Source organism: Chionomys nivalis, chromosome 15 (genome assembly GCF_950005125.1).
Source record: "Chionomys nivalis chromosome 15, mChiNiv1.1, whole genome shotgun sequence".
In the NCBI taxonomy this organism is placed as follows: domain Eukaryota; kingdom Metazoa; phylum Chordata; class Mammalia; order Rodentia; family Cricetidae; genus Chionomys; species Chionomys nivalis.
In genome coordinates this window covers 23885991-23903387 of record NC_080100.1, presented here as the reverse complement: position 1 = coordinate 23903387, position 17397 = coordinate 23885991, and the positions used below count along the sequence as shown (strand labels likewise).

General features: G+C 40.2%; 1 protein-coding gene across 6 annotated transcripts in view; it reads left to right on the top strand.

Annotated features, from left to right (window-relative positions):
- Cplane1 (ciliogenesis and planar polarity effector complex subunit 1) overlaps positions 1-17397 on the top strand; it is a 91849-nt gene that overhangs the window by 53208 nt on the left and 21244 nt on the right. For 4 of the 6 annotated variants that reach the window (XR_009058351.1, XM_057789468.1, XM_057789471.1 and 1 more), the window contains exons 32-42: positions 1393-1585; positions 3336-3620; positions 4541-5275; positions 7556-7713; positions 8508-8637; positions 9869-9923; positions 11388-11492; positions 13047-13118; positions 14391-14500; positions 14816-15011; positions 15181-15309. Coding sequence is in view for 5 of the 6 variants with exons in the window: in XM_057789468.1 (XP_057645451.1) it covers positions 1393-1585; positions 3336-3620; positions 4541-5275; positions 7556-7713; positions 8508-8637; positions 9869-9923; positions 11388-11492; positions 13047-13118; positions 14391-14500; positions 14816-15011; positions 15181-15309 (2168 nt within the window). In the remaining variant the exon portion in view is untranslated. The remainder of the gene's footprint in view (positions 1-1392; positions 1586-3335; positions 3621-4540; positions 5276-7555; positions 7714-8507; positions 8638-9868; positions 9924-11387; positions 11493-13046; positions 13119-14390; positions 14501-14815; positions 15012-15180; positions 15310-17397) is intronic. The other 2 variants (XM_057789469.1, XM_057789470.1) reach the window with 2 other exon arrangements.

Here is a 17397-nt window from a genome sequence, read left to right as displayed (position 1 = left end):
CTGTCTGCTGCTGAGCTATGTCCTTAGCCCAGTGCTCTGGGCCAACCCAGATGAGCTTCTGAGATCAGGTCAGAGAGATCAGGCTGCAGTGGCTAAAAAGTTAATTCTCTTTAGGTTTTCCAGTTTTTGTCTTTTTAATTTTCCTACAAAGGTTAAACTGAGTACTTGGAAATTTTGCTGAGTTAGAAGGAAAATTCAGTACAGTTTTGCTAAAGGAAAAAGTTCACGTAATTAGAATGGATCCCCTTGCTAGTGTTGGAAGTACAGCCCAATGAAGCTGTGTTAGAATTGTCACGTCAGTTGTTATAGATCTGTCATATAAATGCAGTTTGTTTTTAAGCATGTTCATTGCACAACAAAGGGAAAACGCTGGTGCTGAAGGGAATGAGTATAAGTTCAAATCTACATGCAATTTTGTATGTTCTGTTTGAAAACAATTACTAATTTATTTGAATATTATACTTATTCCCTTAATTAGCTTATAAAATTTATTTGCTTAGGAAATACTGGGAAGGTTGGGTGTGGTGGCGCATGCTTTTAATCCTAATACTTGGGGTGCAGTTTGTAAGTTCCAGGTCAGCCAGGGCTACATAGAGAGGCTCCATTGAAAGAAAGGAGAGACATGGGGGAGGAAGGGAGGGAGGAAGGGAGGTAAACAGAACGAAAGAGAATAAAGTGAAATACTAGAGACTTATGGTTAAGGAACCATTTCCTAATAATTGTTTTGTCCAAAAGAGACCAAAGAACTTGCTTTGGTCTTTAATTTTTAGTTTTAATAAGTATTTTTATGGTTTATTATAAATGAAAACTGGTTTGTTTGAAATGTTCACAGTTCTGTGGTTTCATGCTTAATAATAATCATGTCATTTGTGCTGATAATCTTAGAATTAAATATTATTTCCATTTTGTTTTAACTCTGTTTTCTTTCTTTTAATAATTTATTTAACTTTTTTTATATGCATTGGTATAAAGGTGTCAGATGCCTTGGAACTGAAGTTAAAAGAATTGTGAGCTTCCATGTGGGTGCTGGGAATTGAACCCAGGTCCTCTGGAAGAGCAGCCAGTGCTCTTGACTGCTGAACCGTCTCTCCAGCCCCTTAAGTCTATTTTCAGTTGTTAATTTTAGTTAGCATTTCAATCCTAGGTCTCTATGGTTAAAGAGGGTGATGGTGCAGGTCTGCCTTCCGGAGCCAGGGTGGGCTGTTCTGGGCCCTGACATCACTGCTGGGAAGGACACATGCAGACATTCAGATGATGGGGAGAGCCCTGAATCACCCGAGTACCTTCAGACCCAAAGAAAAATAGTGTCTAAGTATTTAGGTCATTGTATCTAATTGTTTGGGGATTTCTGTTGTTGATTAATGTATTTTTTATTTGAATGTTTTTCCACAGTGCACAGATTTCTGAACTTAAAGAGAGATCTTCCTCAGTTCCACCGCTCATGTCGAGTGGAGCCCATGGTGCTTCACAAACACCTGTCCCCACACCTCAGGAGACTCAGAGACACGAGCACAGGGTTCACTTACCAGATTCTTCTGATTCTGTTAGGCAGATGCTCCAGGAAGAGATGTTTAAATTAGTTCAGGTGAGCATTTGACTATGTAAATAAATATACACATGATACAGCTTAAAATTAGCAAACTAGTAGAAATGGACTAGTCAAAGTGAATTCTATGCCTTTCTCTGCTCTTACAATTCCTCCTCTGGACCTGTAGTCTAGATATGGGTGACTTATTTTTCAGGGTATTTTGGGTGAGGTGTCAGGTAGATCAAATTAGATCTACAAAAAAATCCCAAATGTATTTTCTATACAAGCTTTTGGACCTAATTTTATCTTGGGCCAAAAGTATCTGGCATTTCAAAAGACTGTTCGCTTTGACTTCTTTTGTCTTTCTTTCCCCCTAAGCACATTGTTTTCTTTCAACCAATAGTTTTATTTATGTTTATTGCTTTTTAAAGTCATATTGTTTTTATTTTTAATTATGTGTGTGTATCTTTGTAGAAGATGTGCATGTGAATGTAGTTGCCAGAAGAGATCGTCAGATCCCTTGGAGCTGGGTTATAGGTCTGCTGTGAGCTGTCTGATGTGAGTGCTGGGAGCCCACTCAGGTCTTCTGCAAGAATAGCTTATGCTCTTAGCCACTGATTCATCTCTCTGGCCCCCTTTTTTCCTCTTAAAATATTAATTTCCCTCATACCTAATCCTCTACTCATGTCTTTGTTTAGGTATCTTATATTTTTGTTTGTTTGTTTTTGTTATGTTTTTGAGACACAGTTTCTCTGTGTAATACCCCTGGTTGTCCTGGAACTAGCTCTTGTAGACCTGGCTGGCCTTGAACTCACAGAGATCCACCTGCCTCTGCCTCCCAAGTGCTGGGATTAAAGGCATGCACCACCTCTGCCTGGCCGGTATCTTTTTGTCTTATATTCCATTTTATATTAGTGATTCTTGGCACTGATCTCTCACCGAACGTAGGAGTCCTGGTGAGATACTCTTTCAGGATGTCCACAGTCCCAGGAATCTGACTTTGTCCTTCTTCTCTCCAGTTCATTCCTACCCCTCTTCGAGGAATGCTACCTGGCTACCAGCTTGAAGTGGGAAAAGTGTTTCTCCAACTGTTGTGTGAATTGCTGGGGTTCTACCTGCTCAGTGCTCTGTACATTTGACAAGTTCACTGTTTTACTGTGCAGGGTTGAGTGTGGCTGCGTTGTTTTGCTTTCTCCATTACTCGCTCATTTTCACTATGTCTCTTTGTCGCCACCTCCCCACTCTGATTTTGTTGTTGTTTTTGTTATTATTTAGACAAAAATCTTCATATGTTTACTGTGTCCTCTTGATTGTTTGGCCCCATATATTATATGTGACTGTTGTAGGCAGAATTTTTCATCAGGACCGCTGGCTCCCCGTAACCACACAGACACTTAATATTAGTTATATGCTTGGCTGATAGCTTAGGCTTGCTACTAGCTAACTCTTATAACTTAAATTAATCTGTATTTCTTATCTATGCTCTACCACTTGGCCATACTTTTTTTTTTTTTTTTTTTTTTTTTTTTTTTTTTTTTTTAGCACAGTGTGTTCATAAAGCATCTCTCCATGTTTTCTGGTGACTTCACCTTCTTCTACCTTACCGCCTTTTTGTCCACAAATCCTATTTAACTTTTTCTTGCCTATCTATTGGCCAGTTGGCTCTTCATTAGCCAGTGATAGTAATACATGTTCAGTGTACAAAGGTTGTTCCACAGCAGACTGTAGTCTCTTATGCCACCTTGACTTGTGCCACCACTTCCCGGCCTTTTCATTGTGTTTAAGGCATTATTTTGTTTTATTCTAGCTGCAGCAGATCAATTTCCTGAGCCTGATGCAAATAGTAGGACCGTCTGTTGCTAATCTCCCAGACATGCATCGGCTTCTCCAGCAGGTTCATCCTGTGCATGCTGGGGAAAGCCCAGCATCAAAGCCCACAAGGAGTGGTTGTGCTTCTGAGGTCAATAGCAGACAGAGATTTTTTGCTCACCCAGAGTCTATGGGAGAATGTAGCCGGGAGCCTGGCAAGAACAGCCCACCAGACCATGGAGGAGTCAGCCAACCTGATCAGGACAGTAATGGAAATGCAGAGGTAATTCACACAAAGATACCATTAGAACGGAAAAGACAGCTCAATTGGCAGAAGTTCATGTCTGAGGTTTTGAATGTTTGAAGTTCATCCCCCAGAACCAGTGTTAAAGAAAAGTCAGTCATGGTGCACACCCAATCCCAGTGCTGGGGAGATAGTGACAGATCCCTGGGCTCACCTCAAGCTTGCCTAACCTATTTGGTGAGTTCTCGGCCAATTAGAGACCCTGTTTTAAAATAATAAAAACCAAAACAACAGCAACAATGGATGGTAACTGATGGCACCCAAGATGGTCCTATGGTCTCTACCTGCACATGGACCCTCAAGCATTCTATTCTGGATTTATTTCTGTTCCTCTCATAAAATAACCTGAAAAAAAGCAACTTGGGGGAGAAAGGGTTTATCTCACTTTGCAGTTCCAGGGTATAGTTCATTGTAGGTCAAAGTAGAAGGAACTTGAAGCATCTTGTCATAGCCCATCCACAGTCAAGAGTAAAGAGGGACGAAAACATGCCTTACTTGCTTGTGCTCGGCGTCATTTCCCATGCCTAGGGAATGGTGTCACCCACTGTGGCCTGGGTCTTCCCATGTGAGTTATCTTAGAGAATCTTTCATAGACATATTCATAGGACAACTCACTATAGACAGTCTCTTATTGAAACTGTTTTCCCTCATGATTCTAGGTTGTGTCAGGTTAACAATTAAGGCTAATCATCACAGATGTGCACGTGCACGTGCACACACACAAACACACACACACAGTAAGTAGCATTTGTGTCCTATTAGATTAATCATTATCTTTTTGTTATTGGAATAAATGTATTTTTTAGCAATTTTTCTAACATGCTATCCATTCACATCATACTTGATATTATTTACAAAAAAATTATAATATAGTATAATTTTATATATTTTTCTCTCAGAACATTGCACATGGGAGTATTCCTTTGTGTCAATTAGATGGCCAGCCTAAGATGAGAGGACAAACTGGAGCATCTCGAAGCCTGGAACCCACTTCATTTTCTCGCACTCCTGCTGGAGACACCGGCCTCCAGCTCCTGTTCACCCCTGCTGCTGTCCAGAGGGCACCGCAGCTGATCCCGCCGGCCAGAGCAGTTCCTTCTGGGAGTGGTTTTCCCCTGCTTCATTTTCAGCCCAAGCGCGAATTCAAGCCCCTCTCCTTACCTTTAGGAAGAATTCCAGAGGTTCCTTTGAGACCTCAGGCCCAACCAAAAGAGGCTTGGGGATTATCTGATTCTTGCCAGCCTCCTCTGTCTCAGAGAATAGTGCAACCTACCTCACCATGCCACTCAAATCCAAGCCACTACAGTGTGGAAGCCATGAACAAGGCGGATGCTGTCCTCAGAGACACCCCTCAGCATGCGAACTTGGATCAGTATGTTGGACAGCACTTGACACCTCAGCAGGCTTCTTCAGTATTTATAAAACCAGAAAGTATGTTTGATGTTAAAGCAGGGCTCCCTGAGACAGCTCCTCAGAATTCTTTTGGACTTCCTTTATTACACCTGCAGTTCAAGCCGCCTTGTATATTCTCATCACCATCGAGATTACCCTCAGTACCTACCAAATCTGACCCAGAAAGAAAACAAAATCCACAGCTATCATTGCTTCATTCATGTTTGCCCCCGGAGAACACGGTAATGACTTTGTGTGTGGTGATTGACAAGCTGTTGTGTTTTCCCATGCTGTAAACTCTGTATGTTCTGTGAGCGCTCAAGAACATGTTTTAATGTCTATTTATACTGAGTATGTATGTCTTAGTTAGGGCTACTATTGCTGGCATGAAACACCATGACCAAAAGCAATTCTTGGAGGAAAGGGTTTATTTGGCTTACACCACCTCATCACTTAAAGTTCACCATTGAAGGAAGTCAGGACAATAACTCAAACAGGGCAGGAACCTGGAAGCAGGAGCTGAGCTGAGGCCATGGAGAGGTGCCCTTACTGGGTTGCTCTGTCTGCTTTTTTATAGAATCCTGGACCACCAGTCCAAGATTGGCACTACACACAATAGACTGGGGCCTCTCCCATTGATCGCTAATTAAGAAAATGCTCTGCAGGCTTGCCTACAGCCCAGTCTTAAGGAGGCATTTTCTTTCTTTCTTTCTTTCTTTCTTTCTTTCTTTCTTTCTTTCTTTCTTTCTTTCTTTCTTTTCTTTTCTTTTCTTTTCTTTTTTTTTTGAGAGGGGGTTTCTCTGTGTAACAGTCCTGGCTATCCTAGAACTAGCTCTTGTAGACCAAGCTGACCTCGAACTCACAAAGATCCACCTGCCTCTGCCTCCCAAGTGCTGGGATTAAAGGCATGTACCACCACTGCCAGGCCGTTGGAGGCATTTTCTTAATTGAGGTTCCCTCCTCTCAGGACAGTTTTATATTGGTCATGTTGACACAGAACTCTGCAGCACAGTGTGCATACATGTGTACACAGTCCAATGTTAGAGGACAGCTTGCATGGACTGGTTGTCCGCTACCGTGTGGGTTCTGGGGAACAGAATCCGTCATTGCTCGGCAGCAAATGCTTTACCTACTTCTTTGTTGTTGTTGTTTATTGCGACAGGGTTTCTCTGTGTAACAGTCCTGGGTACCCTGGAACTGGCTTTATAGACCAAACTGACCTCAAACTCACAGAGATCCGCTTGCCTTTGCCTTCCAAGTGCTGGAATTAAAGGCATTTGCTACCACCACCCGGCTTTATCAGCCTATTTCTTAAAATAATTCTTCTGTTACAGACAGTAGCATAGAATTCAGGTTTTAAATTATTTTACATCTTAAATATTTTAGGTTCTTTATATAAATACCAGAATTTACACTCTTTTATGTATATTTTTGCATACATAAGATATAAGTAAAATAAGCCGGATAGCTGGGCCGTGGTGGCGCACGCCTTTAATCCCAGCACTTAGGAGGCAGAGGCAGGCGGATCTCTGTGAGTTCGGCCAGCCCGGTCTACAAGAGCTAGTTCCAGGACAGGCTTCAAGCTACAGAGAAACCCTGTCTCGAAAAATAAACAACAACAACAACAAAAAGATATAAGTAAAATACAATTAACCAGAGAGTGAGAGTGTGTGTGTAGTAAGTGCACATGGTGTGCTTGAAGTTCTTATCAGTTGTGATACCATCATCTTCAAATTAGTTTCAGATAAAAGTTTTTAAGCACATGGCAGTTTGTCAGTAGCTTTCCAGCAATGAGACAGTAGCTTTTATAAACATACCAAGTCCTCTTCAAAGACATTGACTTACGAACTTACAGTGGTTGAGATTCTGACTTGTATTAGGGCAGCGATTGAGTGACTTGTTCTCAGGTACACTTCACCACCACAGGTGCTGCTACAGAAAGTAAGGGTTAATCATTAGAGGAAGAGTCAACCACGCCTCCTGTTCTGAACATACTATAAACAGAAGAGGACATTAAAGATTTTGAGAACAGTTTTATTATTAGCGCAAGTTCTCCTGACCCTGTTTAGGGCTATCAGCATATGCTGATATGCTCCCTCCATCTATAGTCTCCAAGCCACTACATCCTGCCTCTTGTATTTACAGTCAATATATATTTATAATATAGCCCTACATATATTTCCCTCACAGGGAGTAATATTTTATATGGAAATGCAATTTAGAAGAGGGGGACCTTACTTCTGAAACAAGATGGCTCAGTTGAGGGCAAAGGATGCCACTGAGTGGTCTTTCAAGTCCTGGTTCAGCATCCTCAAGGTCCTGAGCCAGTCTCCAGGGGAGGAAGTAAAAAAGACCTATATGAAACTTAACGACCCTCTCTAATTGTCTAAAATGTGGATATTCAGTTTCCTGTCCAAGTCAGTGTTCTGTCTCTTATGTATCTTAGTTTAATTTAAACATATGTTTTCTTTGTTTTTTTCAACATAATTGTGTATTTGAGTTGTTACGCTTTCTTTCTGTAGTACAAGAAGCCGCAACTTATCCCACTTGAAAACCTCGTGGCATTTAAAAGGAGCCAGCAAAAACTAGCACATAATGTGTTTGAACAAGGTGATTCTGGGCATCTTCAGCTTCTAAAGGTCAACATGGAACCATCTAAAATAACACAAGGAAAGAAGAGGCGAGTTCTGAATGAAATGCTACCTCATGTGTTGTATGCCTGGATCCTAACAATGGTCCCGCTTTAGTTCCTTTATAGGAATGTAGTTCATAGTGTCAGCTAATCTCGCGGTGAGGGAAGATTCCCCCCTCCATTTTTCTTACTTTTCATGGGTTGGAGTGCTTTTCTCCATGTTTCTGTGACAGAATGAACAGATATGTTCTGTAGTACTAATTTTGGGGATCAAGTAAAATTCTGTGAACAGTTAGCTCTTTGAATCAATATTTACCTTTCCTCGCTTCACCATGTATCCCCCAAAGTGTTAGAAGGTGCAGGAGAGTCGGTGATGGTAGGAAGTGTCTCAGCACTGAGATGTGCTTCCCAAGTCGAACTGAAGAGAGCCTATGACAGCCTTTGACCTGCAGCGGGTGTTGAAGACGTGTCGATTAGTATGCTATGAGTACAGAACACGTGTTCAAATTTACCAGTGCTGGTTCTTCCAGTGTTGAGCTCTCCTTGCTGAGGCTTTTACTTAGCCTCCTCAAGGAGCTTAGAGGAGGTTTCCATAGGGCTTCCGCCACCAGCTTCTACCATGCAAGAGAGAGAGTTTGAAAGTTGCTCCAGAGGTGTACACCTGTTTCCACATGTTAGTGACCAAGTCAGAGTGCTCAATTCAGGGTCACTCGTGACCGTGTATTCCTGTGGAGTGCCTTGCTAGTTTAGTTAAGCCTTAGTGAGATGGATTTTCAGCAGTTGTTTTCAAGTGTCAAGACACAAATGAGAACCTGACGTTACTGTGCTGTTGTCTCTGTCAGGCGGAGCAGACGAGCTGAAAGAGAGCTACGGGAAGGAAGAGCTCAGAAGCCGAGAGGAAAACCAAGTGTTACTTCCCGACCCGAGGAGCCCCTCATTAGTAACGGCGTGGAAGTCATCACGGAGCCCAAGGTACAGAGCGGCTGCAGTGATCTATCCCTAACTTGCATGGAGCACTTTGGTATTTCTTTGTGGCTGTGTAGCCTGGTTGCTGGAAGGTTCAGGCTGTGGTTTGAAGGGTCTAGCCATCATTATACACCTGAGCTCTGCTGATTCCCTCCAGACACAGACACACTCAGTGTGAACATGAGAAACAACTGACGGCAAACTAAAAACAGCAGCTTGGCACATCTGCCTGGTGACGCTGTGTAGAAGTCACTCTGGGGGTGGGGGCTGGAGAGATGGCTCAGAGGTTAAGAGCACTGACTATTCCTCCAAAGGTCCTGAGTTTAGTTCCCAGCAACCTCATGGTGGCTTACAACCATCTATAAATGATATCTGGTACCCTCTTCTGGTGAGCAGGCAGAACACTGTATCCATAATAAATAAATCTTTTTTAAAAAAGTCATTCTGGGTTTTCTTCCGTCTTATGCTCATGGTGTGTGATCTGCCTGGTGACTGCTGTGTAGAAGTCACTCTGGTTTTCCTCTGTCTATGCTCATGATGTTATCATTTCCTCTTGGAGGCTAAGAAGCCTCCAGGCTTATCCAGGTACATTTGCTATATAACCTATTTTATAAGTCAAATGCTTTAAGCATTCATTTTGAATTTGGAAAAAAAACATTAAAGAGATATATAATTTCAATCATGTATGTTTTAAAGCCTTGCTTTTTCATCGAGTCCTCATGACCATGTACAGAGATACTAAATATCTTTTGAGTCTACTGAAGAGTTTAGTAGGATAGAGGTACAGTTTGGGTGTCAAGTCTGCTCTGCTGTGGAGACCTGTACATGGTAATTAGTAAGTTGGTATTAAATTGATAACTGTTTTATTACTTGACAAATGGATTTTATGAACTCTTTTTTTTTTTTTTTTTTTTTTTTTTTTTTTTTTTGGTTTTCGAGACAGGGTTTCTCTGTGGTTTTGGAGCCTGTCCTGGAACTAGCTCTTGTAGACCAAGCTGGTCTCGAACTCACAGAGATCCGCCTGCCTCTGCCTCCCGAGTGCTGGGATTAAAGGCGTGCGCCACCACCGCCCGGCTTTTATGAACTCTTATACACTTGTTTTGACAGAGTAAACAGGCCTAAAATAATGGAAATTAAACCTGTAACTTTGAATTCAATTTTTAAAGCTATTAGATGGACTTTTTTCCAAAATAATAAACGCCTTTGAGTTATTAATACATTGTTTGGCTCTATTTAGGAACAACTAGGACATGGTGATTCTCAGCCTTTGGAAAAATTTGACATTCCTTTCGGTATGTATACACATGATTAATGTAATGTCTAAGTTTAATGTTAAGTCAGCTTTTTAGAAATAAATATAATAAGGCTGGGCAGTAGTGACACACACCTTTAATTCCAGCACTTAGGAGGCAAAGGCAGGTGGATCTCCGAGTTAGAGGCCAGCCTGGTCTATAAATCAAGATCCAAAACAGCCAGAGCTACACAGAGAAACTTTTTTGGGGTGAGAGAGGGAAGGAATAAATGTAATATAAAACTGAGACTAAGTTACTATCTTAGTGTTCTATTTGCTGTGAAGAGACACCATGACCACAGGATTCTTTTTTTTCCCCTTTGGTGTTTTTTGTTGTTGTTGCTGTTTGTTTGTTTGTTTTGTTTTTTGTTTTTTGAGGCAGACTGTCCTGGAACTGGCTCTGTAGAGTAGGCTGGCCTCGAAATAAGTAATCTACTTGCCTCTGCCTCTGTCTCCCAAGTGCTGGGATTATAGACATTCCCCTCTCCCCAGCAAAGCAGCTCTTGTAAGAAAAAGAAAAAAAAGCCCACTCTTACTCACTCTTATTTAAGAACTTCTAAGTTGAGAACTGCCTGAAACTAAGAGCAACAAATAACCAACTATGTGTTTATATACTCAGTTGTTTTTTGTCTATATTATTATACTTAATTTATTATGTGTAATTGTTAGTCTCTGTCTCTGTCTGTCTCTTTTTTTCCTAGACATGGTTTGTCTGTAGCTTTGAAGCCTGTCCTGGAACTAGCTGTTGTAGACCAGGCTGGCTTCAAACTCACAGGGATCCGCTTGCCTTTGCCTCCCAAGTGCTGGGATTAAAGGTGTGCACCCCCACTGCCCAGTATTATTCTCTTATTCCATCTAGTCTTTGTAGGCCATCTCCTTGTAGAATCTCAGTCTAACTCAGCCTGCCATAATAATATACTTGGTACTTGGATTCTACTCCTGCCAAGCTTCTCTGATCGGGGAAAGACCACTTGTAACTCGTGAAGTCGGATTTCATTGTCTTTCTTGCCCAACTGCTTTTTTTCCCTTGCTATGTTCTCTGTCTCCATTTATATTAATACCAACAAAATGACAACCCCCAAATTCTACCTTTTTACTTTTCCTTCTACTCAGCCAGCCAGTCTCAGCCTTTTTTACCTCCCTTGTAACACCGCTGCAGAAGCCTTATCTGATTGTCTCTGGTTTTATTCATTCAACTCTGCCTTCCTCTGGTGGGGTGTTTTTTTCCAGTAGCGATCTGATCACATTGCTTCCACTGGATCTTCATTAGCTAGAGGAGAAGGCTCTAGTTTTCTGGGCCTGACCACTGTGTGGGTTCGATTCACTGTGTCTCTAAGATGTAGTTATACAGCACTGCGTGTAGAAAATGTACTTTGATATCATCCCAACACACACCTCCGATTACTGTGCTTCCAATAATATGCTGGCTCTCAGTGATTGCTTTCAGTATTTTGTTATGTTTAAGAAATGTTAGAAGATGATGTTCATACTTCAGCTGGACTGCATTTCATGGCCTCTGTACGAAGGAAGGTTGTGGGAAGTCAGGATGCAAGTACAAACACAGACCCAGGTAAATACTTTAATGTTTAAAGTTCATGTGTAGCTGGAGACCTAGCTTAGTGGTTAAGAGCACTTGATATCTTCCAGACTGACTTCAGTCTCTAGCATCTGTGTTGGGAAGTTCACAAGTGACTGTAATTCCAGCTTCAGAGGATCTGACGTAGTCTTCTGGCCTCTGTGGGTATCTCTACTTAGCCAGCAGACATAGTCACACATACTATTAAAAAATTAAAAAATATTGTCTTTTAAACTTTTGGTAGATATTTAGACATTTTTCTTTAAGGCAGTAATTTAAAGGGAATTTTAAATTATGTGATATTAGTTACTTATCCCAAGTTATTCTCCTTAATTTTCTAGGAAAAATTATAAATAGCATTTATGATAACCTGAAATAGCATTATGATAACCTGAACTTATAATTTAAGTAAAACATAAAATAGATATTTTCATAAAGTAGATATTGCAAGCCTGTTAGAGCTCAACTGAGTATAAAGAATTTGAAAATTAGACGCCTTAGGTCGGTCAGGAGTTTCCTTCACTGTCATGTGGACCTAGGGTGAGAGGCTTGGGGCTCTGGCCAGTGAAGTTGGCGTGGGAATAAGACTAGTCTGTGGCTGGGCTGAGAGGGCAAGTGGCTTGTCCATGGGCAGAAGTGTGCAGAGCCTTTCCAAATATTTATTACACCTCGGACTTTGTCTCCTTATAAAATGCTTAAGTACTTGTTGATATAATAATATAGCAAGCTATGTCAAATATGAAATCATACATTTCATATAACTAGGAGCAGAGCATAGCAAAAGTGTCCTTTCATAGTATCTGAACTCCTGGTCCCTGGGTATTCCCGTATTCCTAGCTTTTCCCTGAGAATTTAACTGTCATGTCCCATTCCCAGTTACCTTTAGACACTCATAGAGTATCCTAGCATGGTGTTCCTTTGTGCTATATTTACATCACAATACATTTGCAGCATTGTGGAAGGTGATGCACATGTGTGTTCAATATTATTGCATAGTTTGTGCATACTAATAAAATAGATACTAGTGAAGTGATATTTAAAATATATAATCCTTAATATGTTGTTACTTAGTTGTTTAAGTCTGAGAAAATTGGATGACATGGAATACCTTTTTTGTCATGTAAAATAATGTTATTTTCACCTTATATCTGAAAATTGCCAGCTAGCTTATTTTCAGGTTTATTTATGTCTTTTTCATTTCCTTTCCTTTCTATTTACCTTAAACATTCCCTTCTATTGCATGAGTATTTTATAAGCATATTCCTTTTGCAGTTGTGCAAAGGAATATTTAACGAGCTTCTGTTGTTGAGTACACTGATGTGTTAATGTGTTAGATAGTTTTTAGGATTTTTTTTTCTTTCTTCTCCCTTCTTTTCTTTGAGTTGGGGGAAATTAAGCCAGGGTCATATTATATTAATTAAGCTGGCAATCTATTTTCCCCACCACCTTTTCCATACACTAACTATCTGTTTTTATATATTTAATTTTCCTGTGTTTGTGAAATTTTTCTTTTTTCTTTTCCCCTCATATATTTGAATTTACTACAAGATAAGGAAGGTACTTCCCAAGAAGTTGGTTCTGAAAGTTGTAAAAATCAACAAGTCGTTTCTGCTACCTCAGGTGTGAGTTCTTTGTTCTCTGAGATTAAGTTTGACTTATTAAAGCTATGTCTGCATAGTGCGAAAGCCAAAGTTACTCCCGTAGAAAACAGTTTCCCCAAGCAAGTGGCTTCATAGAGATAGGGTGACAATTTAAATGGTTTTGGTTTTTTCCCTCAGATCTTAAAGCTAACCTGTGATTTAAGATTCAAGCTTTATTAGCAGTTTTTCAGTAAAGTCGATATGTCATGAATTGTATTTTACATATGAATTGTCAAGCAATATTAAAAATAAAGTGCTAGGAAAGCAGATTTGAGGCCTAGCACAAAAGCAGGGTCCAGCTGTCTGCTACCTCGGTAGTGGGGGACCTCTTTGTTCATTGTTGAATAAGAGGCAAATAACTATAAAATCCAGCTGTTAGAATGATTTATTTATTTATTTATAACTTTAAAAAATGATTTTTTTTCTTATTTTATGTGCATTGGTCTTTTGCCTGCATGTATGTCTGTATGAGGGTGTCAGATCCCCTGAAACTGGAGTTACAGACAGTTGTGAGCTGCCATGTGGGTGCTAGGAATTGACTCCTCTGGATGAACAGTTCAGTGTTTGCTCTTACCTGCTAAGCCATCTCTCCAGCCCCCAACAGTTGAAACTATAAAAGTTAACAGTGAGCCTGTGATTAGCCAAAATCCATTTTAAGAATAAGAATGTTTAAGAATGGGCTGGAGAGATGACTCAGAGGTTAAGAGCACTGCCTGCTCTTCCAAAGGTCCTGAGTTCAATTCCCAGCAATCACATGGTGGCTCACAACCATCTGTAATGAGGTCTGGTGCCCTCTTCTGGCCTGCAGGCATACAAGCAGACAGAATACTGCATACATAATATATATATATATATATATATATACATAAATATATATAATTAAAAAAATGTTTAAGAATAAGCATGACTTAACTATTGAAAGTTTTTTAAATGTAGCTGATATGTATATTTCTCTTAAGTAAAATAATTATATTTAAGATAGAAATAGGAAATTATAACTTTTTTATAAAATTTAGATACCTTATTTTCCATGTGTGTTATTCATAAAAGAAGAGTACTCCTTTGTCTTTGATTATAAATTTCCTTATAGAAAATCAACTCTTAGACTAGAATTGGTTGGATTTTATATTTATACCTAGGAAACTTGTATAAGAAATACACATTTTATATTGTTTTGCTGTAATCTTGTTCTTAGAAAGTTAATGACTATAGACATATTTAACATTTTTAATTTTCTTTCTTTAATTTCCAGGCCATAAACCTTTGAGTGTTCCTCAACTCTTGAGTCCAGATGTCTGTCTAAATGTCAGACTTCCCACAGGAATACCAGAGAAGCCTTTGTCTCCTTCCCCACCTCATTTGGTAATAGCCTTGGTGTCTGCATTGAATTTTAATAATAACCTTGTCTCAGGCTTACTGTGGCCATCCATATAATACCCCATTTTGTAGGCAAAATAAGTATAAAGATGTGCACAGCTCTGAAGGAAGGGACAGAAGCGTCTGAATTGTTATGCCCTATACTGCTCCAATTAGAAAGCTCAGACATATTGCTGCTTTCTTCAAGTTAGGCATGCAGACGCTTGCTTGTTAGTAATAAGAAGGATGACAAACTAACATCACCACCCGTTTGGTAGTCATCTAAAATTAAAAATAAATGTTACTATGTGTTTAACTCAGGCTAGACACACGTACATAGATGTGATTGACATTGAAGCTGAGGACCTATTGGGATTACCTGCCAGTGAAGAGCCTTCAGATGACAATGTTATCCAGTCACAGAGCCATCCTCCAGAGGGCCCATTGTCTGCAGAGCTGCATTGTATGGCAGCTTCAGTTGTCAATGCTGTTCCCCCTCATGCTTTCGAGAGTCAAGGTATTTTTTTCCTACACTAAGATGTATTTAGCCCTGTTACGTCACCCAAAATTTCCTAGATCCCTAGATCCATGCTTGTGTTGACATTTAGAAATATTCCCTTAGCCTCTCAGTTGCCTGGACTGGAAATTTACAATCAGTGTTTGTCTTCTTTTATGTTCTAATCTAGGTTTAATTTCTGAACCTGCAAAAGGGACTGAATCTTCTCTGGATGGGAAAAACTTGAAAGCAGATGTTGTGGACGTGAAGGAGCCGGGGATTCTCTTAGTGATTCCGTCAGATAGGCAGCAGGACAGAGGTAAGCAGCCAGCGTGTCCTGCATGGCCCCCCTCCCTCGATTCCTGTTACGTTAGAAGTGTTGCTCCTTGGTCATTTCTAAGGCACTTGAAAGAGAAAGGGATAAGGTATGTAAGTGAGGTACAGCCGTGGCTGTAAGTCTGGGACCCACGGTAGTTTGCAAGAAGACTTCATATCTCTTGTGCACATTTTTCCCTGGGTAATAAGGTGAAAATAAACATCTTGTCTGAGCCCTTTAGTATTCTGATGTTTAAAAGGAGGAGCTCTCATCTTTGAAAAGAAGGAAAACTCAGGGCCAGTAAGTAAAAGCACTTTCACTCTTAAGCCTGATAACCCAAATTCAGTCCCAGGTCCCATGATAGAAGAGAACCAGCTCCCTAAAATTGTCCTCTGACCTCCACACTCACATGGTGGCACACACACTCGTTGTCCTGCCCGTCATACACAGATGAAAGTGTTTGTGCAGGAAATTTGTAATAGCACCTAGTAAATACATGGGCATGGTAGCCAACTAATAACTCAGGGATGTTTGTTTTGCTTTTGAGATATAATTATATAATTTTACTTCCTATCCCTTTTTTCCTTCCAAATACTCTTATATACCCTTCTTTGCAAATTTATGACCTCTTTTTTTTTTAACTAATTGTTCATGCTTGTGTATATGTATAAGCATATATGACAGCCTGCTTCCCCTCTTACATGCCAAGATTCTGGGTTGCTACTGTATTGTTAGTGGAGACTGCTCGTTTGTTTCCTGGCCACCCAGACCCAAATAATCACTCAGAAACTATATTAATTACAACACTGCTTGGCCTATTATTAGCTTATGCATACTTCTAGCTAAATCTTACATCTTAAATCAGCCCATCTCTACTAATCTGTGCATCACCATGAGGTTGTGGCCTACTGACAAGTTTCCAACATCTGTCTCCTCTGGCAGTCACATGGTGTCTGTTTGACTCCGTCTACTTTCTCCTCTATCTCTGCTTGCAATTCCTGCCTTACTCTCTTCTTCCCTGTGATAGATCCAAGTAGCTTCGTTATTTAAATATTAACCAAACACATTCACAGCACACAGAGGAGAATCCCACATCACCTCCCCCTTTCTGTCAAAGTAAAAAGGAAGGTTTTAACTTTAGCATAGCAAGATTACATGCAACAAAACAAATATCAAGCAAGAATTACAAAAGTTACAATATTTATATCTGCTTTATCTTTTATCCTAACTAAGGAAAACTATAACTATTTATTCTTCAACTGCATCAAAGACCAAAGAAGGATATAATATTACCTAAGTTAACAGGAAGTGCATTGTAAGCAACTTCAAAAACTCTAGAAATGACAGAGACAGCTCACTGCCTGGACAGTCACCCTAAGTTCTTCTGTAACATTGGGGATCCATCTTCAGCCTATAGGCCTATAGTATCTGGTAGTTTTTTCCATGAAGCAGGAAATTTCAGACAGTTCTGCCTATATTGGCAGTTTGTGTCCTGCAGACACAGACAAATGTCTGCAGAATGTCTGGCAGACTCTTTCATGAAGCAGGAACCCTGAAGGACTGTTGCACATTTAAGCAAGTTCATCAGTCATTTCTCTGTGTGTCCTGCATGTCCAGTTCATACAGCATAACATCAAGCAGTCTAGGCAAGAGTAGTTTCTTGCCCAAATGGCTAACAAACTCCATAAGGAGCTTCTTAGATGCCCATCATCCTCTTGAAGTAGATTGGTGCTGCCAGGAGCACATATGTCTCATTGTCTTGAAAAGTCATAAGCTCTTAAAACATTTTAATGCCATATTCTCTTAGTCTTTAAAAAGTTTGAAGAATACCTGTCTATCTGAAATATATCTCTATATATCTAGAAAACCTAACATGACTAGCTTGATTATTATAGATGACTATCTACTAACCTATATTTCTTGCTTAGGTTTTTTTTTTTTTTTTTTTTTTTTTTTGGTTTTTCGAGACAGAGTTTCTCTGTAGCTTTGGAGCCTGTCCTGGAACTCCCTTTGTAGACCAGGCTGGTCTCGAACTCACAGAGATCCGCCTGCCTCTGCCTCCCAAGTGCTGGGATTAAAGGCGTGCGCCAC